The sequence below is a fragment of the Heterodontus francisci genome, chromosome 44, assembly GCF_036365525.1.
Source record: "Heterodontus francisci isolate sHetFra1 chromosome 44, sHetFra1.hap1, whole genome shotgun sequence".
In the NCBI taxonomy this organism is placed as follows: domain Eukaryota; kingdom Metazoa; phylum Chordata; class Chondrichthyes; order Heterodontiformes; family Heterodontidae; genus Heterodontus; species Heterodontus francisci.
Genome location: NC_090414.1, coordinates 25,534,379 through 25,557,788, shown reverse-complemented (window position 1 = coordinate 25,557,788; position 23,410 = coordinate 25,534,379). Strand labels below are relative to the sequence as shown.

The following is a 23,410-nucleotide window of genomic DNA, read 5'->3' as shown; positions in this document are numbered from 1 at the left end:
ACAGACTCTTGCTGGGGTATTGGTTCCCCAGTTGAGGGGTGCCCTGCAGTCACTGTCCCTGGGGGGGGTGGGTGGATGATTAGGTAAGGCGGGGTGGGGGGGGAGCCACTGCAGGGGGAATGCCTTTAAGTTTGAATTCTCTGCCTTGGGGTTGGGGGAACCAGCTCCTGGATCTCCATACACACTCCAGGCAGTGGGAGTGACTGGGTAAAGACCAGGAACAGGAATTAATTTCCTATTCAAACGCATGGGGCGACAGGAAGTGGGATCAGCAGAGACTGGGAATGGAATTGGCCTCAGTACCAGGCTGAGCCAGCTGCTGGGAGGGAGTGGATGGGCGTGAAACTGACCGGGGATCTAAGGCTGAGATGAACTTTCCCCAGGCTCCCACTAAAAGGAAATCTCCTTTCTCCATCACCTTTCATACTTCAGGACATCCCAAAGAGCCTCACACCCAATGAAGTAATTCTGAAGTGCGGTCACAGCTGTAATGTAGGAAATGCAGCAGCCAATTTACGCACAGCAAGATCCCACAAACAGCAATGTGATAATGACCCGGATCATCTGTTTTTACTGATGTTGGTTGAGGGATAAATATTGTCTCCAGGACACCGGGGAGAACTCCCCTGCTCTTCTTCCAATAGTGGCCGTGGGATCTTTTACACCCACCCGAGAGGGCAGACGGGGCCTCGGTTTAATGTCTCATCTGAAAGACGGCACGTCTGACAGTGCGGTGCTCCCTCAGTACTGACCCTCCAACAGTGCAGCACTCCCTCAGGACTGCCCCCCCCCCACGGCGCGGCACTCCCTCAGGACTGCCCCTTCGACAGTGCGGCGCTCCCTCAGTACTGACCCTCTGACAGTGCGGCGCTCCCTCAGTACTGACCCTCTGACAGTGCGGCGCTCCCTCAGTACTGACCCTCCGACAGTGCGGCGCTCCCTCAGTACTGACCCTTCGACAGTGCGGCGCTCCCTCAGTACTGACCCTCTGACAGTGCGGCGCTCCCTCAGTACTGACCCTCCGACAGTGCGGCGCTCCCTCAGTACTGACCCTCCGACAGTGCGGCACTCCCTCAGTACTGACCCTCCGACAGTGCGGCGCTCCCTCAGTACTGACCCTCCGACAGTGCGGCGCTCCCTCAGTACTGATCCTCCGACATTGCAGTACTCCCTCAGTACTGACCCTCCGATAGTGCAGCATTCCCTCAGTACTGACCCTCCGACAGTGCGGCGCTCCCTCAGTACTGACCCTCCGACAGTGCGGCGCTCCCTCAGTACTGACCCTCCGACAGTGCGGCGCTCCCTCAGTACTGACCCTCCGACAGTGCGGCGCTCCCTCAGTACTGACCCTCCGACAGTGCGGCGCTCCCTCAGTACTGATCCTCCGACATTGCAGTACTCCCTCAGTACTGACCCTCCGATAGTGCAGCATTCCCTCAGTACTGACCCTCCGACAGTGCGGCGCTCCCTCAGTACTGACCCTCCGACAGTGCGGCGCTCCCTCAGTACTGACCCTCCGACAGTGCGGCGCTCCCTCAGTACTGACCCTCCGACAGTGCTGCACTCCCTCAGTACTGATCCTCCGACATTGCAGTACTCCCTCAGCACTGACCCTCCAACAGTGCGGCACTCCCTCAGTACTGACCCTCCAACAGTGTGACGTTCCCTCAGTACTGACCCTCCGACAGTGCGGCGCTCCCTCAGTACTGATTCTCCGACAATTCGGCACTCCCTCAGTACTGCCCCTCCGACAGAACGGCACTCCCTCAGTACTGACCCTCCAATAGTGCAGCACTCCCTCAGTACTGACCCTCCGACAGAACGGCACTCCCTCAGAACTGACCCTCCGACAGAACGGCACTCCCTCAGTACTGACCCTCCAATAGTGCAGCACTCCCTCAGTACTGACCCTCCGACAGTGCAGTGCTCCCTCAGTCCTGTCCCTCCGACAGTGCGGCACTCCCTCAGTACTGTCCCTCCGACAGAACGGCACTCCCTCAGAACTGACCCTCCGACAGAACGGCACTCCCTCAGTACTGACCCTCCAATAGTGCAGCACTCCCTCAGTACTGACCCTCCGACAGTGCAGTGCTCCCTCAGTACTGTCCCTCCGACAGTGCGGCACTCCCTCAGTACTGACCCTCCGACAGAACGGCACTCCCTCAGTACTGACCCTCCAATAGTGCAGCACTCCCTCAGTACTGACCCTCCGACAGTGCAGTGCTCCCTCAGTACTGACCCTCCGACAGAACGGCACTCCCTCAGAACTGACCCTCCGACAGAACGGCACTCCCTCAGTACTGACCCTCCGACAGTGCGGCACTCCCTCAGTACTGACCCTCCGACAGCGCAGCACTCCCTCAGTACTGACCCTCCAATAGTGCAGCACTCCCTCAGTACTGACCCTCCGACAGTGCAGTGCTCCCTCAGTCCTGTCCCTCCGACAGTGCGGCACTCCCTCAGTACTGTCCCTCCGACAGAACGGCACTCCCTCAGAACTGACCCTCCGACAGAACGGCACTCCCTCAGTACTGACCCTCCAATAGTGCAGCACTCCCTCAGTACTGACCCTCCGACAGTGCAGTGCTCCCTCAGTACTGTCCCTCCGACAGTGCGGCACTCCCTCAGTACTGACCCTCCGACAGAACGGCACTCCCTCAGTACTGACCCTCCAATAGTGCAGCACTCCCTCAGTACTGACCCTCCGACAGTGCAGTGCTCCCTCAGTACTGTCCCTCCGACAGTGCGGCACTCCCTCAGTACTGACCCTCCGACAGAACGGCACTCCCTCAGAACTGACCCTCCGACAGAACGGCACTCCCTCAGTACTGACCCTCCGACAGTGCGGCACTCCCTCAGTACTGACCCTCCGACAGCGCAGCACTCCCTCAGTACTGACCCTCCGACAGTGCGGCACTCCCTCAGTACTGACCCTCCGACAGTGCGGCACTCCCTCAGAACTGACCCTCCAACAGCGCAGCATTCCCTCAGTACTGACCCTCCGACAGTGCAGTGCTCCCTCAGTACTGTCCCTCCGACAGTGTGGCACTCCCTCAGTACTGACCCTCCGACAGTGTGGCACTCCCTCAGTACTGACCCTCCGACAGTGCGGCACTCCCTCAGTACTGACCCTCCGACAGCGCAGCACTCCCTCAGTACTGACCCTCCGACAGTGCGGCACTCCCTCAGTACTGACCCTCCGACAGTGCGGCACTCCCTCAGTACTGACCCTCCGACAGCGCAGCACTCCCTCAGTACTGACCCTCCGACAGTGCGGCACTCCCTCAGTACTGACCCTCCGACAGCGCAGCACTCCCTCAGTACTGACCCTCCGACAGTGCAGCACTCCCTCAGTACTGACCCTCCGACAGCGCAGCGCACCCTCAGAACTGACCGTCCGACAGTGCAGTGCTCCCTCAGTACTGACATTAGGAGTGTCGACCTGGAATATGGGGCTCAAGCCTCTGTTGTGGGGCTCGAACCCACGACCTTCTGACACTGAGGACAAAGTATTAGCCACTGTGACACACTGACACGTCTAGCCCGGGTCCTGCCCACCAAGCTGGGGTCCAAGAGCTAACGTTTCTGACGCTGTACATTACCGACACTTCAGCCTCTGCCATCACCTCCTCCGGGAGTTTTGTGCGGGACGTTCGGAGTTTTTCAGATGGCAATGCCTCGAGCTGATTGGTGCAAGAACATGGAGGAAGAAAAAGTAGAATTATTGGAATGCCTGATTCCTGGGAGTGTCACTTCCCCCTAATGCCCCAGCCCTGTCAGCTCACACACCCTCAGTCTAAATTACAGTGTTAACAGCATGTCTGTAGCACTTACCGGGCTGGCTAACTCCTTGCTGAGGCTCCCTTTACTGTTGAGGCTCCCCATCTCAGTCTGCGAGCTGGACTGAGACATCCCCTCAAAAAATGGCCTGAGGGGGAGAAAGAGAGGAAGTGAGAGAAAGGGAGGGAGAGAGAGGGTCAGAGAAAGAGAGGGAGAGACAGACAGACAGACATTGAGGAGAGAGATGGGGGAAAAGGGTTATCAGAGGCCTAGGATGAAGCCTCAGGCCTCTCTGATAGAGATGAGTAGTAATGCAGGACACATCATGGACCCAATCAAAATGGCATCTTCGGACTCTGACTGTATTGCACAACAGGACAGTCAGGAATCTGAGCTCAGCTTGTAACAACAGGAATGTGCCTGAACCTGAGCAACAACTCACAGCAAGAGGAAGGGATTAAAAAAAAAAATCAGAGCCGAGTCATGCCCAAACCTCCTAACAGCAAGTAGGCCTGTATCTTCCCTGGGAGCAGGCCTCGAGGATCCAGGAGCTTCCTTGGGAGCAGGCCTCGAGGAGCCAGGAGCTTCCCTGGGAGCAGGCCTCGAGGATCCAGGATCTTCCCTGGGAGCAGGCCTCGAGGATCCAGGTGCTTCCCTGGGAGCAGGCCTCGAGGATCCAGGTGCTTCCCTGGGAGCAGGCCTCGAGGATCCAGGTGCTTCCTTGGGAGCAGGCCCCGAGGATCCAGGAGCTTCCCTGGGAGCAGGCCCCGAGGATCCAGGAGCTTCCCTGGGAGCAGGCCTCGAGGATCCAGGAGCTTCCCTGGGAGCAGGCCTCGAGGATCCAGGAGCTTCCCTGGGAGCAGGCCTCGAGGATCCAGGAGCTTCCTTGGGAGCAGGCCTCGAGGATCCAGGAGCTTCCTTGGGAGCAGGCCTCCAGAAGCCAGGAACTTCCCTGAGAGCAGGCCTCGAGGATCCACGAGCTTCCCTGGGAGCAGGCCTCGAGGAGCCAGGAGCTTCCCTGGGAGCAGGCCTCGAGGAGCCAGGAGCTTCCTTGGGAGCAGGCCTCGAGGATCCAGGAGCTTCCCTGGGAGCAGGCCTCGAGGATCCAGGAGCTTCCCTGGGAGCAGGCCTCGAGGATCCAGAAGCTTCCCTAGGAGCAGGCCTCGAGGATCCAGGAACTTACCTGGGTGCAGGCCTCGAGGATCCAGGAGCTTCCCTGGGAGCAGGCCTCGAGGATCCAGGAGCTTCCTTGGGAGCAGGCCTCGAGGATCCAGGAGCCTCCCTGGGAGCAGGCCTCGAGGATCCAGGAGCTTCCCTGGGTGCAGGCCTCGAGGATCCAGGAGCTTCCATGGGAGCAGGCCTCGAGGATCCAGGAGCTTCCTTGGGAGCAGGCCTCGAGGATCCAGGAACTTCCCTGGGAGCAGGCCTCGAGGGTCCAGGAGCTTCCTTGGGAGCAGGCCTCGAGGAGCCAGGAGCTTCCCTGGGAGCAGGCCTCGAGGATCCAGGAACTTCCCTGGGAGCAGGCCTCGAGGATCCAGGAGCTTACTTGAGAGCAGGCCTCGAGGAGCCAGGAGCTTCCCTGGGAGCAGGCCTCGAGGATCCAGGATCTTCCCTGGGAGCAGGCCTCGAGGAGCCAGGAGCTTCCCTGGGAGCAGGCCTCGAGGAGCCAGGAGCTTCCTTGGGAGCAGGCCTCGAGGAGCCAGGAGCTTCCTTGGGAGCAGGCCTCGAGGAGCCAGGAGCTTCCTTGGGAGCAGGCCTCGAGGATCCAGGAGCTTCCTTGGGAGCAGGCCTCGAGGATCCAGGAGCTTCCTTGGGAGCAGGCCTCGAGGAGCCAGGAGCTTCCTTGGGAGCAGGCATCGAGGAGCCAGGAGCTTCTACGGGAGCAGGCCTCGAGGAGCCAGGAGCCTCTACGGGAGCAGGCCTCGAGGAGCCAGGAGCTTCCTTGGGAGCAGGCCTCGAGGAGCCAGGAGCTTCCTTGGGAGCTGGCCTCGAGGAGCCAGGAGCTTCCTTGGGAGCAGGCCTCGAGGAGCCAGGAGCTTCCTTGGGAGCAGGCTTCGAGGAGCCAGGAGCTTCCTTGGGAGCAGGCCTCGAGGAGCCAGGAGCTTCCTTGGGAGCAGGCCTCGAGGAGCCAGGAGCTTCCTTGGGAGCAGGCCTCGAGGAGCCAGGAGCTTCCTTGGGAGCAGGCCTCGAGGAGCCAGGAGCTTCCTTGGGAGCAGGCCTCGAGGAGCCAGGAGCTTCCTTGGGAGCAGGCCTCGAGGAGCCAGGAGCTTCCTTGGGAGCAGGCCTCGAGGAGCCAGGAGCTTCCTTGGGAGCAGGCCTCGAGGAGCCAGGAGCTTCCTTGGGAGCAGGCCTCGAGGAGCCAGGAGCTTCCTTGGGAGCAGGCCTCGAGGAGCCAGGAGCTTCCTTGGGAGCAGGCCTCGAGGAGCCAGGAGCTTCCTTGGGAGCAGGCCTCGAGGAGCCAGGAGCTTCCCTGGGAGCAGGCCTCGAGGAGCCAGGAGCTTCCCTGGGTGCAGACCTCAAGAGGCCTGGAACTTCCCTGGGAGCAGGCCTCGAGGATCCAGGAGCTTCCCTGGGAGCAGGCCTCGAGGATCCAGGAGCTTCCTTGGGAGCAGGCCTCGAGGATCCAGGAGCTTCCCTGGGAGCAGGCCTCGAGGATCCAGGAGCTTCCTTGGGAGCAGGCCTCGAGGATCCAGGAGCTTCCCTGGGAGCAGGCCTCGAGGATCCAGGAGCTTCCCTGGGAGCAGGCCTCGAGGATCCAGGAGCTTCCCTGGAAGCAGGCCTCGAGGAGCCAGGAGCTTCTTGGGTGCAGACCTCAAGAGGCCTGGAACTTCCCTGGGAGCAGGCCTCGAGGATCCAGGAGCTTCCCTGGGAGCAGGCCTCGAGGATCCAGGAGCTTCCTTGGGAGCAGGCCTCGAGGATCCAGGAGCTTCCCTGGGAGCAGGCCTCGAGGATCCAGGAGCTTCCTTGGGAGCAGGCCTCGAGGATCCAGGAGCTTCCTTGGGAGCAGGCCTCAAGAGGCCTGGAACGTCCCTGGGAGCAGGCCTCGAGGATCCAGGAGCTTCCCTGGGAGCAGGCCTCGAGGATCCAGGAGCTTCCCTGGGAGCAGGCCTCAAGGATCCAGGAGCTTCCCTGGAAGCAGGCCTCAAGGATCCAGGAGCTTCCCTGGGAGCAGGCCTCGAGGAGCCAGGAGCTTCCTGGGTGCAGACCTCAAGAGGCCTGGAACTTCCCTGGGAGCAGGCCTCGAGGATCCAGGAGCTTCCCTGGGAGCAGGCCTCGAGGATCCAGGAGCTTCCTTGGGAGCAGGCCTCGAGGATCCAGGAGCTTCCCTGGGAGCAGGCCTCGAGGATCCAGGAGCTTCCTTGGGAGCAGGCCTCGAGGATCCAGGAGCTTCCCTGGGAGCAGGCCTCGAGGATCCAGGAGCTTCCCTGGGAGCAGGCCTCGAGGATCCAGGAGCTTCCCTGGAAGAAGGCCTCGAGGAGCCAGGAGCTTCTTGGGTGCAGACCTCAAGAGGCCTGGAACTTCCCTGGGAGCAGGCCTCGAGGATCCAGGAGCTTCCCTGGGAGCAGGCCTCGAGGATCCAGGAGCTTCCTTGGGAGCAGGCCTCGTGGATCCAGGAGCTTCCCTGGGAGCAGGCCTCGAGGATCCAGGAGCTTCCTTGGGAGCAGGCCTCAAGAGGCCTGGAACGTCCCTGGGAGCAGGCCTCGAGGATCCAGGAGCTTCCCTGGGAGCAGGCCTCGAGGATCCAGGAGCTTCCCTGGGAGCAGGCCTCGAGGATCCAGGAGCTTCCCTGGGAGCAGGCCTCGAGGATCCAGGAGCTTCCCTGGGAGCACGCCTCGAGGATCCAGGAGCTTCCCTGGGAGCAGGCCTCGAGGATCCAGGAGCTTCCCTGGGAGCAGGCCTCGAGGATCCAGGAGCTTCCCTGGGAGCAGGCCTCGAGGATCCAGGAGCTTCCCTGGGAGCAGGCCTCGAGGATCCAGGAGCTTCCTTGGGAGCAGGCCTCAAGCGGCCTGGAACTTCCCTGGGAGCAAGCAGATAACTGAAATCCTTACGAGTAAAACCCTCTCTAATCGGGGAGAAAGGTTGAATGAAGTTTCTCATTATCCATGGTGCCAGCCGCTGATGCAGTTCCTCAACACTGGACTAGATGCTCTAACTACACCCGATAATCAGGGGGCTCATATACTTTAGCTTAGGCTTTGGGGTGCTGACGACGCTCTCGGTCTCCTCCATCTCGGGGCCGCTGTCACTCGGGTTGTACAACTCCAGACTGTCGTACAGCAAGTCCAGGTCCTCCTCGACCTCCTGAATCTGCTCTGTCGACACGTGTTCCAGGGCAAGCACCTGATAGAAAAGAGGAAAGGAACCCCACATCAGCCTAGGCCAGGCCCAACGGCTAACTTAACAACAAGGGTCATTCACCAACCTTAACGTCCAGCTACAGAGACACAACCAGGGAACAGGATCTGTACTCGGTGTGCAGGGTGAGATCAGCTAACAGCACTAGGGCCGGTGACGCAGCCGAGGCCTTTCCTGCTGTGTGTCTGTATGTGTACATACAAAATTGGAGCAGGAGAATGCCCCTGGGCCCCTCGAGCCTGCTCCACCATTCAATAGGATCATGGCTGACCTGATAGTCACTTCAACTCCCAGCTACTCCCGAAAACCTTTTATCCCCATATCAACAATCTCTCTACCTCTGCTTTCAAAATATTCAAAGACTCTGCTTCCACCGCCTTTTGAGAAAGAGAATTCCAAAGACTCACAATCCTCAGAGAAAAAATTTCTCATCTGTCTTAAATGGGTGACCCCTTATTTTTAACAATGACCCCTAGTTCTAGATTCTTCCACAAGAGGAAACATCCTTTCCACATCCACCCTGTCAAGACCCCTCAGGATCTTATATGCTTCAAGCAAGTCTTAGAGTTATACAGCACAGTAACAGACCCTTCGGCCCATCATGTCTGTGCTGGCCATCAAGCACCTATCTATTCTAATCCCATTTCCCAGCACTTGGCCCGTAGTCTTGTATGCTATGACATTTCAAGTGCTCATCTGAATACTTCTTAAATGTTGTGAGGGTTCCTGCCTCCACCACCCCTTCAGACAGTGTGTTCCAGATTCCAACCACCTTCTGGGTGAAAATCTTCTTCCTCAAATCCCCTCTAAACCTCCTGCCCCTAACCTTAAATCTTTGCCCCCTGGTTATTGACACCTCCGCTAAGGGAAAAAAGTTTCCTCCTATCTAACCTATCAATGCCCCTCATAATTTTGTATACCTCAATCAGGTCCCCCCTCAGCCTTCTCTGCTCGAAGGAAAACAACCCTAGTCTATCCAGTCTCTCTTCATAGCTGAAATGGTCCAGCCCAGGCAACATCCTGGTGAATCTCCTCTGCACCCTCTCCAGTGCAATCACATCCTTCCTATAGTGTGGTGACCAGAACTGTACACAGTACTCCAGCTGTGGCCTAACTAGCGTTTTATACAGCTCCATCATAACCTTCCTGCTCTTATATTCTGTGCCTTGGCTAATAAAGGCAAGTATCCCTCTGTATTTCCAAGGGTCCCTTGCCATGTTAGTCCTCCCAAAATGCATCACCTCACACTTCTCAGGATTAAATTCCATTTGCCACTGCTCCGCCCATCTTACCAGCCCATCTATATCGTCCTGTAATCTAAGGCTTTCCTCCTCACTATTTACGACACCACCAATTTTCGTGTCATCTGCAAACTTACTGATCATACCTCCTATATTCATGTCTAAATCATTAATGTACACTACAAACAGCAAGGGTCCCAGCACCGATCCCTGTGGTACCCCACTGGTCACAGACTTCCACTCGACCATCACCCTCTGCCTCCTGCCACTAAGCCAATTTTGGATCCAATTTGCCAAATTGCCCTGGATCCCATGGGTTCTTACCTTCTTAACCAATCTCCCATGCGGGACCTTATCAGAAGCCTTACTGAAGTCCATGTAGACTACATCAACTGCTTTACCCTCATCTACACATCTAGTCACCTCCTCGAAAAATTCAATCAAGTTTGTTAGACACGATCTCCCCCCTGACAAAGCCACGCCTCTTACTCTTTTAAACTCCAATGGATACAAGCCGGGCCTGTCCAACCTTTCCTCATAAGACAACCTGTCCATTCCAGGTGTTAGTCTAATAAACCTTCTCTGAACTGCCTCCAACACATTTACATCCTTGCTTAAATAAGGAGACCAATACTGTACACAGTACTCCAGATGTGGTCTCACCAATGCCCTGTATAGCTGAAGTATAGCCTCCCTACTTTTATATTCAATTCCCCTTGCAATAAACGATAACATTTTATTAACTTTCCTAATTACTCGCTGTACCTGCATACTAACCTTTTGCGATTCGTGCACTAGGACACCCAGATTCCTTTGCATCCTCTCACCATTTAGATAATATGCTTCTTTTTTATTCCTCCAGCCAAAATGGACAATTTCACACTTTCCCACATTATACTCCATTTTCCAGGTCTTTGCAGGTGGGCGGGCGAGCGAGCGAGTGAGTGAGTGAGTGAGTGAGTGGGCGGGTAGGTGAGTGTGTGTGTGGGTGGGTGGGCGAGTGGGTGGGCAGGCAGATGAGTGGGTGGGCGGGTGGGCGACTGAGTGAGCGTGTGGGTGGGCGAGCGGGCGGGAGACCAGTGAAAGTGTATGAGTATGTGTCAGAGTGTGTGAGAGAGGATGTATCAGTGAGTGAGTGAGTAAGTGAGTGAGAGTGAGAGAGTGAGTGTGAGTGAGTGAGGAGTGTGAATGTTTGAGTCTCAGTATCTGTTGATTTAAATTGACAAAGAACTCACCTCGTCTGAGACTCTGAATCTCTTGAGTAAAGCCACAAACTTCTGTTTAATATTTTGTTGCTGTAAAATAAATAGAAGATTAATTCAAACACAGCAAAAATCAAAGTCTTTCTGATCATTTTTCCCCTGACAAATTCATCCCCAGATTATATCTGAATTGCTCGTGCTGCCTGTTCCCTGTCCAGGGAGCTCTCCAACTCCCATGGCTCAGAGACGGATTGAACACAGAGATAATCACTGTCCTTCCCTTCACCCGAACCCCAGAATCTGGCATCCTTTATCCCGATGTTTAAAGCAATCTAGCGGACAGGGACACAGGGTAATCCATAACTCAGCTAGGACTCAGTCCAGCCTCCACAGCCCAATTACAGTCCTCCACCAAACAGCCCAGTCCACAATGACCTATCGGCACACCAATGACCAATGACCAATGACCAATGACCAGTCAGGCTATCCTTACATTGCTGATTCCTGCACGCGAGATAGCGGCCGAGTTTGGCAGTTTCCTTCGTGCCTTCTTCCGTTTCCTCAGATCCTCGTCTTCAAAATACAAATCCTTCAAAAAAAAAAAAACAGGATCTTTGGTCAGTTGTCATCATGCTTAATGTGAGAGTCAGTGCATGTGGGACCTGTACCCCAGTGAGAGTCAGTGTGTGTGGGACCCGTACCCCAGTGAGAGTCAGTGTGTGTGGGACCCGTACCCCAGTGAGAGTCAGTGCATGTGGGACCCGTACCCCAGTGAGAGTCAGTGCATGTGGGACCCGTACCCCAGTGAGAGTCAGTGTGTGGGGAACCCGTACCCCAGTGAGAGTCAGTGTGTGTGGAACCCGTACCCCAGTGAGAGTCAGTGTGTGTGGGACCCGTACCCCAGTGAGAGTCAGTGTGTGTGGAACCCGTACCCCAGTGAGAGTCAGTGTGTGTGGAACCCGTACCCCAGTGAGAGTCAGTGTGTGTGGGACCCGTACCCCAGTGAGAGTCAGTGTGTGTGGGACACGTACCCCAGTGAGAGTCAGTGTGTGTGGGACCCGTACCCCAGTGAGAGTCAGTGTGTGTGGAACCCGTACCCCAGTGAGAGTCAGTGTGTGGGGAACCCGTACCCCAGTGAGAGTCAGTGTGTGTGGGACCCGTACCCCAGTGAGAGTCAGTGTGTGTGGGACCCGTACCCCAGTGAGAGTCAGTGTGTGTGGGACACGTACCCCAGTGAGAGTCAGTGTGTGTGGGACCCGTACCCCAGTGAGAGTCAGTGAGTGTGGAACCCGTACCCCAGTGAGAGTCAGTGTGTGTGGAACCCGTACCCCAGTGAGAGTCAGTGTGTGTGGAACCCGTACCCCAGTGAGAGTCAGTGTGTGTGGAACCCGTACCCCAGTGAGAGTCAGTGTGTGGGGAACCCGTACCCCAGTGAGAGTCAGTGTGTGGGGAACCCGTACCCCAGTGAGAGTCAGTGTCTGTGGACCCGTACCCCAGTGAGAGTCAGTGTGTGTGGGACCCGTATCCCAGTGAGAGTCAGTGTGTGTGGGACCCGTACCCCAGTGAGAGTCAGTGTGTGTGGGACCCGTACCCCAGTGAGAGTCAGTGTGTGTGGGACCCGTACCCCAGTGAGAGTCAGTGTGTGTGGGACCCGTACCCCAGTGAGAGTCAGTGTGTGTGGGACCCGTACCCCAGTGAGAGTCAGTGTGTGTGGGACCCGTACCCCAGTGAGAGTCAGCGTGTGTGGGACCCGTAACCCAGTGAGAGTCAGCGTGTGTGGGACCCGTAACCCAGTGAGAGTCAGTGTGTGTGGGACCCGTACCCCAGTGAGAGTCAGTGTGTGTGGGACCCGTACCCCAGTGAGAGTCAGTGTGTGTGGGACCCGTACCCCGGTGAGAGTCAGTGTGTGTGGGACCCATACCCCAGTGAGAGTCAGCGTGTGTGGGACCCGTAACCCAGTGAGAGTCAGTGTGTGTGGGACCCGTACCCCAGTGAGAGTCAGTGTGTGTGGGACCCGTACCCCAGTGAGAGTCAGTGTGTGTGGGACCCGTACCCCAGTGAGAGTCAGTGTGTGTGGGACCCGTACCCCAGTGAGAGTCAGTGTGTGTGGAACCCGTACCCCAGTGAGAGTCAGCATCTTAAGGTGGATAATATAGGAAGGTCTATCCCAAGCTGGAAGATTCTGGAATTACCTGTCCGTGTAACGGGTCATCACTGACTTCCTGCTCTGATGAGAAACTGTCATCCTCCTCCTCCGAGTAATTGTCGATGTCCGGGGATCGATCTGCAGAGAACACAACCAATCCCTCAGCCTCACACACACAATTCAACCGTGTCCCAATTTCCTTCAGGCAATCAACAGGCAGCTAACGTAATGTAAACATGGTGGTCCTGAAACAGCACTGGATCTCGCTAGTTACCAACTCTGGTTTGATGTATTCACAGAATGTTCATCACAGGAGGAGGCCCTTCAGCCCATCATGCTTGTGCTGGCTCTTTGAAAGATCTATCCAATCAGTCCCACTCCCCCCCTGCTCTCTCACCCACAGTCCTGCAAATTTCTCCTTTTCAACTATTTATCCAATTCCCTTTTGAAAGTTACTATTGAATCTGCTTCCACCGCCCTTTCAGGCAGCGCGTTCCAGATCACAACTACTCACTGTGTAAAAAAAATTCTCCTCATCTCCCCCTCTGGTTCTTTTACCAATTCTCTTCAATCTGTGTCTCTCTGGTTACCGACCCTCCTGCCACTGGAAACAGTTTCTCCTTATTTACTCCATCAAAACCCTTCCTGATTTTGAACGTCTCGATTAAATCTCCCCTTAACCTTCTCTGCTCTAAGGAGAACAATCCCAGCTTCTCCCAGTCTCTCCACATTAACTGAAGTCCCTCATCCCTGGGACCATTCCAGTAAATCTCCTCCACACCCTCTCCAAGGCCTTGACATCCTCCTGAAAGTGCGGGGTCCGGAATTGGACACAATTCTCCAGCTGGGGGAGAACCCAGTGATTTATAAAGGTTTAATATAACGTCTTGTGTCCTCTATGCATCTGTTAATAAAGCCAAGGATTCTATATTTGTTTTTAACACAGCCTCTCAGCTTGTCCCATCACCTCCACAGATTTGTGTACACTGACCCCATCAGGTCTCTCTGTCTCTAAATCCTCTTTAAATTTCTGCCATTTAATATAATCTCCCGGAGATTTCATCACATGACCACCTGCCCCTTACAGCCCCACTCGGTCAAATAGCATTTTTTTTTAAACTGCTCATCTCTGGTATTTTTCTGACTAATAAACAGCTCAAGTGCTAAAAGAAAATGGAAACAAAACATTTATGTTTTATGCCCTGAATAACCTTTCTCCCGGAAATGTCCTGGAAATTAATCTTTCTGAGTCTCACCACAATGCCAGTGGGAGAGAGCCACAGGATCTCTGGGTCTGGTACGTCAAGGCAAACAGAACCTCGATGCCAGGCTCGATAAGATGTACAGCAGCTCAATGGGGGGGGGGAGTGGGCTGCGGAGGGCAGGAAAGGCCCAGGCTTCATTCCCAGCCTGTGCTGAGTGACTGATCTCACCTGGTGCAACAACTAAGGGCTAGAATTTGCCTCATTGGGCTGGGCAGGAGGGAGAGATTACAATAATCAGCCTGGGCTCCTGCTCCTGACCACTTGTCTGATGACAAATCTAAAGTGCGCAGCTTGTGAAGGCTGAGCAGCGATGCCCCCCACAGTCAACTATCCACGTTGATATTCACTCCTTAAACCCACTCCTGTTGAGGTTCCCGAGAGTGGCCCGTAACCGTGGACCCTGCAACCACAGGGAGAGGCAGCGGAATAAATACACCCACCTGACATCTTCACTTTCGGGCCTTCATGGTCAATGGGCTGACTGGACAAAGAGTAAATCCTCACTTCAGCAACAAGCACTGAAGCTTCCTTGACGTTGCTATGGAGACCAAGTACCTGTCCACCTTCACTGGGATGCTGCATCACCTGGAAAGAGTGCAAAGGTCAATAGAGGGTGAACTCGGACCTGAATCAACAATGTGCATTTAAACAGCGCCTTTAACTAAAAACATTCCAATGCGCATCACAGGAGCATAAATCAGACCCCGAGCCACATAAGGAGATATTAGGGACAGGCGACCAAAAGCTCGGGCAAAGAAGTCGGTTTTAAGGAGCGTCTTAAAGGAGGAGAGAGAGAGGCGGAGAGGTTTAGGGAGGGAATTCCAAAGAACAAAGAAAATTACAGCACAGGAACAGGCCTTTCGGCCTTCCAAGTCTGCGCCGATCCAGATCCTCTATCTAAACATGTCGCCGATTTCCAGAGCTTAGGGCCCCAGGCAGCTGAAGGCACGGCCGCCAATGGTGGAGCGATGGGAATCGGGGGATGGACAAGAGGCCGGAATTGGAGGAGCAAAGAGATCTCGGAGGGTTGTAGGGGCCAGAGGAGGTTACAGAGATAGGGAGGGTTGTAGGGGCTGGAGGAGGTTACAGAGATAGGGAGGGTTGTAGGGGCTGGAGGAGGTTACAGAGATAGGGAGGGTTATAGGGGCTGGAAGAGGTTAGAGAGATAGGGAGGGTTGTAGGGGCTGGAGGAGGTTAGAGAGATAGGGAGGGTTGTAGGGGCTAGAGGAGGTTACAGAGATAGGGAGGGTTGTAGGGGCTGGAGGAGGTTAGAGAGATAGGGAGGGTTGTAGGGGCTGGAGGAGGTTAGAGAGATAGGGAGGGTTGTAGGGGCTGGAGGAGGTTATAGAGATAGGGAGGGTTGTAGGGGCTGGAGGAGGTTACAGAGATAGGGAGGGTTGTAGGGGCTGGAGGAGGTTACAGAGATAGGGAGGGTTGTAGGGGCTGGAGGAGATTACAGAGATAGGGAGGGTTGTAGGGGCTGGAGGAGATTACAGAGATAGGGAGGGTTGTAGGGGCTGGAGGAGGTTACAGAGATAGGGAGGGTTGTAGGGGCTGGAGGAGGTTACATAGATAGGGAGGGTTGTAGGGGCTGGAGGAGATTACAGAGATAGGGAGGGTAGTAGGGGCTGGAGGAGGTTACAGAGATAGGGAGGGTTGTAGGGGCTGGAGGAGGTTACAGAGATAGGGAGGGTTGTAGGGGCTGGAGGAGGTTACAGAGATAGGGAGGGTTGTAGGGTCTGGAGGAGGTTACAGAGATAGGGAGGGTTATCGGGGCTGGAGGAGATTACAGAGATAGGGAGGGGCTGGAGGAGATTACAGAGATAGGGAGGGGGCGAGGAGGTTATAGAGATAGGGAGGGGGCGAGGAGGTTATAGAGATAGGGACGGGGCAAGGAGGCCATGGGATGATTTGAACTGGAGGATGAGGATTTTAAAATGAAGACGGGGGCAAGTTGTGAGATTGGTGGGGAAGGGCGAAGAGAGTGAGTGAGTGAGAGAGAGAGAGAGCATGTGCAAATACGAGAAGTGAGGCCAGGCAGAACAGCACGATCGAGGCTGGGGCAGGAGAGTGAGAGGTCGGGAGGTTTCTGTCCCCCCCAGTACTTGCCTCGGCCATGTTGATGAGCCCGACTGCCAGTGTTTTATAGCCGAGGATTGTGCGATTTTTGTATCTCTTCCTCCTCTGTAACATTATCTGTAGTTTGTTGGCGTCTCTCTTCAGGAAATGTGGATACTGGAGACAAAACATGAAGAAACCAGCATCAGTGAATCCAAATTACCCCCTCCCACCTCGCCCCCACACCCACCCTCAACAACCTTTCACCTCGCTCCCCCGCTCAGCCACCTCCCTCTCACCCACCTCCCCGTCTTTCGCACTGCTGGGAGAGGAGAGAGAAATGTCAGCTGGTACCTGCAGGGAAAAGGTCAGCTGCAGATCTGTCTCCATCAGGCTGCTGGTCGGGAGAGGAATCTCATTGGATCTCAGCACGCGCTTGGACCCCTGCAACTCGAGAGAGAGAGAGAGACATTAGAAAATTTACACAGCCCAGAAACTGAGACCGCCCCCTCCCAATCCCCACAGACCTCGCCCCCTCCCAATCCCCAGAGACCCCGCCCCCTCCCAATCCCCACAGACCCCGCCCCCTCCCAATCCCCACAGACCCCGTCCCCTCCCAATCCCCACAGACCCCGTCCCCTCCCAATCCCCACAGACCCCGCCCCCTCCCAATCCCCAGAGACCCCGCCCCCTCCCAATCCCCAGAGACCCCGCCCCCTCCCAATCCCCACAGAAACCGCATCCTCCCAATCCCCACATTCCCCGACCCCTCCCTATCCCCACAGACCCGGACCCCCTCCCAATCCCCACAGACCCAGAACTCGATCCCCACAGACCCCGCCCCCTCACTCATCCCGACAGACCCAGACCTCGATCCACACAGACCCCGCCCCCTCCCAATCCCCACAGACGCCGCCCCCTCCCAATCCCCACAGACGCCGCCCCTTCCCAATCCCCACAGACGCCGCCCCCTCCCAATCCCCACAGACGCCGCCCCCTCCCAATCCCCACAGAAACCGCATCCTCCCAATACCCACATTCCCCGACCCCTCCCTATCCCCACAGACCCGGACCCCCTCCCAATCCCCACAGACCCAGAACTCGATCCCCACAAACCCCGCCCCCTCACTCATCCCTACAGACCCCAGACCCCCAGCCCCACATACCCCGCCCTCTCCCAAACCCCCCCACAGACCGTGCCCCCCAAGCCCCACAGACCCGGCCCCCTCCCAATTGCTGCAGACCCCAGACCCTCAACACCGCGGACCCCGCCCCCTCCCAATCCCCACAGATCCTGACCCCTCCCAATCCCCACCGACCCCACCCCCTCCCATTCCCCACAGACCCTAACCCTCCAATCCCCATAGACCCCGACCCCTCCCAATCCACACAGACCCCATCCCCCAATCCCTGCAGATCCTGGCCTCCCAATTTCTGCAGACAGCACCCCCCAATCCCGCAGACCCCAGCCCCATCCGCAATCCTCGCAGACCCCAAATTCCTGCAGATCCTAATCCCCGCAGCCCTTGGCCCCAATCCCTGCTGGCTCCATGAGAAGAAGCCATCTCCCATGGTGAAGTGAGCACATTCTCACCTGCAGTTTGACCGCGATCACCACAGAATTGAGATCCTTGTCCAACTCCTTCAACACGAGTAGCTTCTTTAACGTCAGACTGAACAACCTGTCAGGAGGAGGAGAGAGAGCGAGAGGGTGAGACGCTGGAGGGCGAGACGCCGGAGGGTCAGACGCTGGAGGGCATTCGCTGTACCCGCCCCATATCCCAACAATGTGACCATGGAGACAGAAAGGGGCGGGACAGGGGAGGGGGAGAGGGGAGGGACGGGAGGGGGGGTGAGAGACAGTGGGAGGGGGGGGAGAGACAGTGGGAGGGGGGGGAGAGACAGTGGGAGGGGGGGGAGAGACAGCGGGAGGGGGGGAGAGACAGCGGGAGGGGGGGAGAGACAGCGGGAGGGGGGGAGAGACAGCGGGAGGGGGGGAGAGACAGCGGGAGGGGGGGAGAGACAGCGGGAGGGGGGGAGAGACAGCGGGAGGGGGGGAGAGACAGCGGGAGGGGGGGAGAGACAGCGGGAGGGGGGGAGAGACAGCGGGAGGGGGGGAGAGACAGCGGGAGGGGGGGAGAGACAGCGGGAGGGGGGGAGAGACAGCGGGAGGGGGGGAGAGACAGCGGGAGGGGGGGAGAGACAGCGGGAGGGGGGGAGAGACAGCGGGAGGGGGGGAGAGACAGCGGGAGGGGGGGAGAGACAGCGGGAGGGGGGGAGAGACAGCGGGAGGGGGGGAGAGACAGCGGGAGGGGGGGAGAGACAGCGGGAGGGGGGGAGAGACAGCGGGAGGGGGGGAGAGACAGCGGGAGGGGGGGAGAGACAGCGGGAGGGGGGGAGAGACAGCGGGAGGGGGGGAGAGACAGCGGGAGGGGGGGAGAGACAGCGGGAGGGGGGGAGAGACAGCGGGAGGGGGGGAGAGACAGCGGGAGGGGGGGAGAGACAGCGGGAGGGGGGGAGAGACAGCGGGAGGGGGGGAGAGACAGCGGGAGGGGGGGAGAGACAGCGGGAGGGGGGGAGAGACAGCGGGAGGGGGGGAGAGACAGCGGGAGGGGGGGAGAGACAGCGGGAGGGGGGGAGAGACAGCGGGAGGGGGGGAGAGACAGCGGGAGGGGGGGAGAGACAGCGGGAGGGGGGGAGAGACAGCGGGAGGGGGGGAGAGACAGCGGGAGGGGGGGAGAGACAGCGGGAGGGGGGGAGAGACAGCGGGAGGGGGGGAGAGACAGCGGGAGGGGGGGAGAGACAGCGGGAGGGGGGGAGAGACAGCGGGAGGGGGGGAGAGACAGCGGGAGGGGGGGAGAGACAGCGGGAGGGGGGGAGAGACAGCGGGAGGGGGGGAGAGACAGCGGGAGGGGGGGAGAGACAGCGGGAGGGGGGGAGAGACAGCGGGAGGGGGGGAGAGACAGCGGGAGAGGGGGGAGAGACAGCGGGAGGGGGGGGAGAGACAGCGGGAGGGGGGGGAGAGACAGCGGGAGGGGGGGGAGAGACAGCGGGAGGGGGGGGAGAGACAGCGGGAGGGGGGGAGAGACAGCGGGAGGGGGGGAGAGACAGCGGGAGGGGGGGAGAGACAGCGGGAGGGGGGGAGAGACAGCGGGAGGGGGGGAGAGACAGCGGGAGGGGGGGAGAGACAGCGGGAGGGGGGGAGAGACAGCGGGAGGGGGGGAGAGACAGTGGGAGGGGGGGAGAGACAGTGGGAGGGGGGGAGAGACAGTGGGAGGGGGGGGAGAGACAGTGGGAGGAGGGAGAGGGGAGGGACAGACAGGGATTCAGGAAGGGGGTTACTCGGGTTATAAATGCAGCTGTTATATTTGGCTTTTCAGAAAGATTTTGACATTTCCCTATCTTGCTCCGTCTTGCTCTGCCACTCCCTGTGTATTGCATCTCTCTCACAAAATCTCTCTCCTACAGAGCACAGAGTCCCACATGGAGCTGTACTTCTGTTGGAACATAACAACAGCTTGTTTACAAGCAGTCTGGCACTTGCCCGCTGCCAGTTATTTCCTGCACCCCCTCTAGGGCCGGGCTGTGCAGCTGAAGGAGGGAACAGTTTTTAATATAACTCTGTGCAGAGCAGGGATTGTCAGCCCAGCCCTCATCCCCCAGTGAGTCTCCTCTCTCAGGGATCCTGGTTTATCAGACAGTGGTAACCTGGAACTTTGCTGGAGGCACTCTCTCTGCTGGTCTGGTTACGGATGCGTTTGCCCCCATGCCCCCGCACCCCCCACCCAATTCCCTGCCCTTCACACAGACAAATTCAACAGCAAGTCTCGACAGGCTGTTAGTCCATGGGATGCCTCATCCTCCACCCCAGAGTCTTTAACAGGGATGAGTTCATTATAGTCGGGAGCAGGAGATTTCCCCATTCCCTCACCTCGTACCCAACACAATCTCCAGCTGATCCCACCTCGGGGTCAGAAGATGCAGGGCCTGATGTCGACAGCTCCAGCCACTGGAGACTGGAATTCCACATCAGAATTCCAGGACAACACCCAGTGGGACACTCATGTCTGCTGGGTGGAGGTGACCACCTCCTCCCCCCACCCAATCAGATGGATTGTGAAGACCGTAAACCCCTCCCACTGTATAGGAACTACCAGCCCCCCACCCCATAAAACCCTATAAAGAACAACTCCAATTTGTGCACAGTAAGATCCCACAAACAGCAATGTGATAATGACCCGGATCATCTGTTTTTAGTGATGTTGGTTGAGGGATAAATATTGTCCCCAGGACACCGGGGAGAACTCCCCTGCTCTTCTTCCAATAGTGGCCGTGGGATCTTTTACACCCACCCGAGGGGGCAAACGGGGGCCTCGGTTTAATGTCTCATCTGAAAGACAGCACCTCTGACAGTACAGCACTCCCTCAGTACTGACCCTCCGACAGTGCAGCACTCCCTCAGTACTGACTCTCCGACAGTGCGGCACTCCCTCAGTACTGACCCTCCGACAGTGCGGCACTCCCTCAGTACTGACCCTCCGACAGTGCGGCGCTCCCTCAGTACTGACCCTCCGACAGTGCGGCACTCCCTCAGTACTGACCCTCCGACAGTGCGGCACTCCCTCACCCTCCGACAGTGCGGCGCTCCCTCAGTACTGACCCTCCGACAGTGCGGCACTCCCTCAGTACTGACCCTCCGACAGTGCGGCACTCCCTCAGTACTGACCCTCCGACAGTGCGGCGCTCCCTCAGTACTGACCCTCCGACAGTGCGGCGCTCCCTCAGTACTGACCCTCCGACAGTGCGGCGCTCCCTCAGTACTGACCCTCCGACAGTGCGGCACTCCCTCAGTACTGACTCTCCGACAGTGCGGCACTCCCTCAGTACTGACTCTCCGACAGTGCGGCGCTCCCTCAGTACTGACCCTCCGTCAGTGCGGCGCTCCCTCAGTACTGACCCCCCCGACAGTGCAGCACTCCCTCAGTACTGACCCTCCGTCAGTACTGACCCTCCGTCAGTGCAGCACTCCCTCAGTACTGACCCTCCGACAGTGCAGCACTCCCTCAGTACTGACCCTCCGACAGTGCAGCACTCCCTCAGTACTGACCCTCCGACAGTGCGGCACTCCCTCAGTACTGACCCTCCGACAGTGCGGCACTCCCTCAGTACTGACCCTCCGACAGTGCGGCACTGCCTCAGTACTGACCCTCCGACAGTGCGGCACTCCCTCAGTACTGACCCTCCGACAGTGCGGCACTCCCTCAGTACTGACCCTCCGACAGTGCGGCACTCCCTCAGTACTGACCCTCCGACAGTGCGGCACTCCCTCAGTACTGACCCTCCGACAGTGCGGCACTCCCTCAGTACTGACCCTCCGACAGTGCAGCACTCCCTCAGTACTGACCCTCCGACAGTGCAGCACTCCCTCAGTACTGACCCTCCGACAGTGCGGCACTCCCTCAGTACTGACCCTCCGACAGTGCGGCACTCCCTCAGTACTGACCCTCCGACAGTGCGGCACTCCCTCAGTACTGACCCTCCGACAGTGCGGCACTCCCTCAGTACTGACCCTCCGACAGTGCGGCACTGCCTCAGTACTGACCCTCCGACAGTGCGGCACTGCCTCAGTACTGACCCTCCGACAGTGCGGCACTCCCTCAGTACTGACCCTCCGACAGTGCGGCACTCCCTCAGTACTGACCCTCCGACAGTGCGGCACTCCCTCAGTACTGACCCTCCGACAGTGCGGCACTCCCTCAGTACTGACCCTCCGAAAGTGCGGCACTCCCTCAGTACTGACCCTCCGACAGTGGGAAGAGTGATCCCCACTGAGTCATGGCTACAGGATGGGATAAAGATGGTGACAAGCACTGAGGGAATGTTCATGTCCTGATCTGACTTTGTTGTTAAAAAGCCTGCGATTCCCTTCATGACTTCCCACCGTTCCCCCCAAGGGAGGAGGGTGAAGATGAGAAGACCCCAACAAGTTGTTCATTTGGCGCTGTTTGTGTGAGAGAGAGAAGCTCTCCGAATGTAGAGTTCCAGACCAAACCCAGGTGGAATCAGCGAAAGTCTGATGTAGGAGGAAACCCTGGGGATAAATTGTTCAAATACTCGGACCACCCCAACAGGAAGTTCGGAAGGAGTGTGGGAAGTTGTTTCCAGAGGCTTTCACTTGCATATCCACCAAATCAATTTCGAAACTTTCGACAAAAAAGGGACAGCTGGTCTGGAGCTGAGCCAGAACCAAGCAGAGGATGCTGGGTTACAGGATGTCAACCCGACTGTCAACAAAGAACGTTAGCTGTGGCTGGAGACTGGGGTCTCCACTGTCAGAATGAGAGGGGGAGGGGTGACGGGAGGGGAGAGAGGGTCAGATTGCATCAGTTCACAAGTCGAGATGCCTTATGTGTGAGTGAGAGAGAAAGAGACAGAGAGAGAGAGACCGGCAGTGGTATACACACACACAGGAAGCAAAGCAAACCTCAGGTCTCAGGGAGGCCGACTGCGGAGGGTAGAGGAAGTTAGCAGATAGCAGCAATGTGCCCAGAGGTGAAAGACTCTCACAGGAACAACCCCACTCACCCTGCCTGCCCCGGACCCCTTTCGCTGGGTAAACACAAGCAAGTTAAATCCCTCTCGGGGCATCACGGGATTTGCCGAGGGTGGATTTTAATCTCCCCTCACCAACCTCCCCAGGTCGAATAACTTGCAACGTCCCAGCGGTCCCTCCCGCCCGCACACACCCCTTTCCCCCCTTGTCCTCTGGTGCTGAGGGCTGTTTATGACCGGGAGGGCCTGGCCTCGAGAGCGAGCGGTGGGTGGGTATAACCGCACCCATGCAACCCCCCCTCCCCCCTCCCAGCTGATCTCACCCTGCGTGGACACGAAGGGCCTGGGTTAGCAGAGCGTATTAGTGGTGGAGGTACGGGGTCAGGGTGATGGGTGAGGGAGTGGGCAGTTGGAGGTGTGAGCCTCAGGCGAGGGAGAGGAGTAATATACATCAGTTCGGCTCCCTGCTCCTGATTACCGTCCAGTGAGTCCAGGTGCAAAGTTATGCATGGCCACCAGTACAGGGACAGGTATGAGCTCAACTGTGATGCCCCATACAGTCAAATATCTTACCAAACATTCATCAACGGACTCACTAATCAGAAGTCTCCATGTCCTTCACGCTTCCCGACCTCTGTAACCTCCTCCAGCCCCTACAACACTCCCTATCTCTGTAACCTCCTCCAGCCCGGACAACCCTCCCTATCTCTGTAACCTCCTCCAGCCCCTACCACCCTCCCTATCACTGTAACCTCCTCCAGCCCCTACAACTCTCCCTATCTCTGTAACCTCCTCCAGCCCGGACAACCC

General features: G+C 57.7%; 1 protein-coding gene across 3 annotated transcripts in view; it reads right to left on the bottom strand.

The window, feature by feature from the left end:
- Window positions 1-23,410, bottom strand: part of LOC137355887 (phosphofurin acidic cluster sorting protein 1-like) — a 63,113-nt gene that overhangs the window by 34,393 nt on the left and 5,310 nt on the right. For all 3 annotated transcript variants that reach the window (XM_068021500.1, XM_068021501.1, XM_068021502.1), the window contains exons 2-11: window positions 17,643-17,730; window positions 16,403-16,492; window positions 16,100-16,225; window positions 14,431-14,575; window positions 12,772-12,863; window positions 11,073-11,168; window positions 10,613-10,672; window positions 7,964-8,121; window positions 3,835-3,928; window positions 3,603-3,683 (exon numbers count right to left, since the gene is read on the bottom strand). In XM_068021500.1, coding sequence (XP_067877601.1) covers window positions 3,603-3,683; window positions 3,835-3,928; window positions 7,964-8,121; window positions 10,613-10,672; window positions 11,073-11,168; window positions 12,772-12,863; window positions 14,431-14,575; window positions 16,100-16,225; window positions 16,403-16,492; window positions 17,643-17,730 — 1,030 coding nt within the window. The remainder of the gene's footprint in view (window positions 1-3,602; window positions 3,684-3,834; window positions 3,929-7,963; window positions 8,122-10,612; window positions 10,673-11,072; window positions 11,169-12,771; window positions 12,864-14,430; window positions 14,576-16,099; window positions 16,226-16,402; window positions 16,493-17,642; window positions 17,731-23,410) is intronic.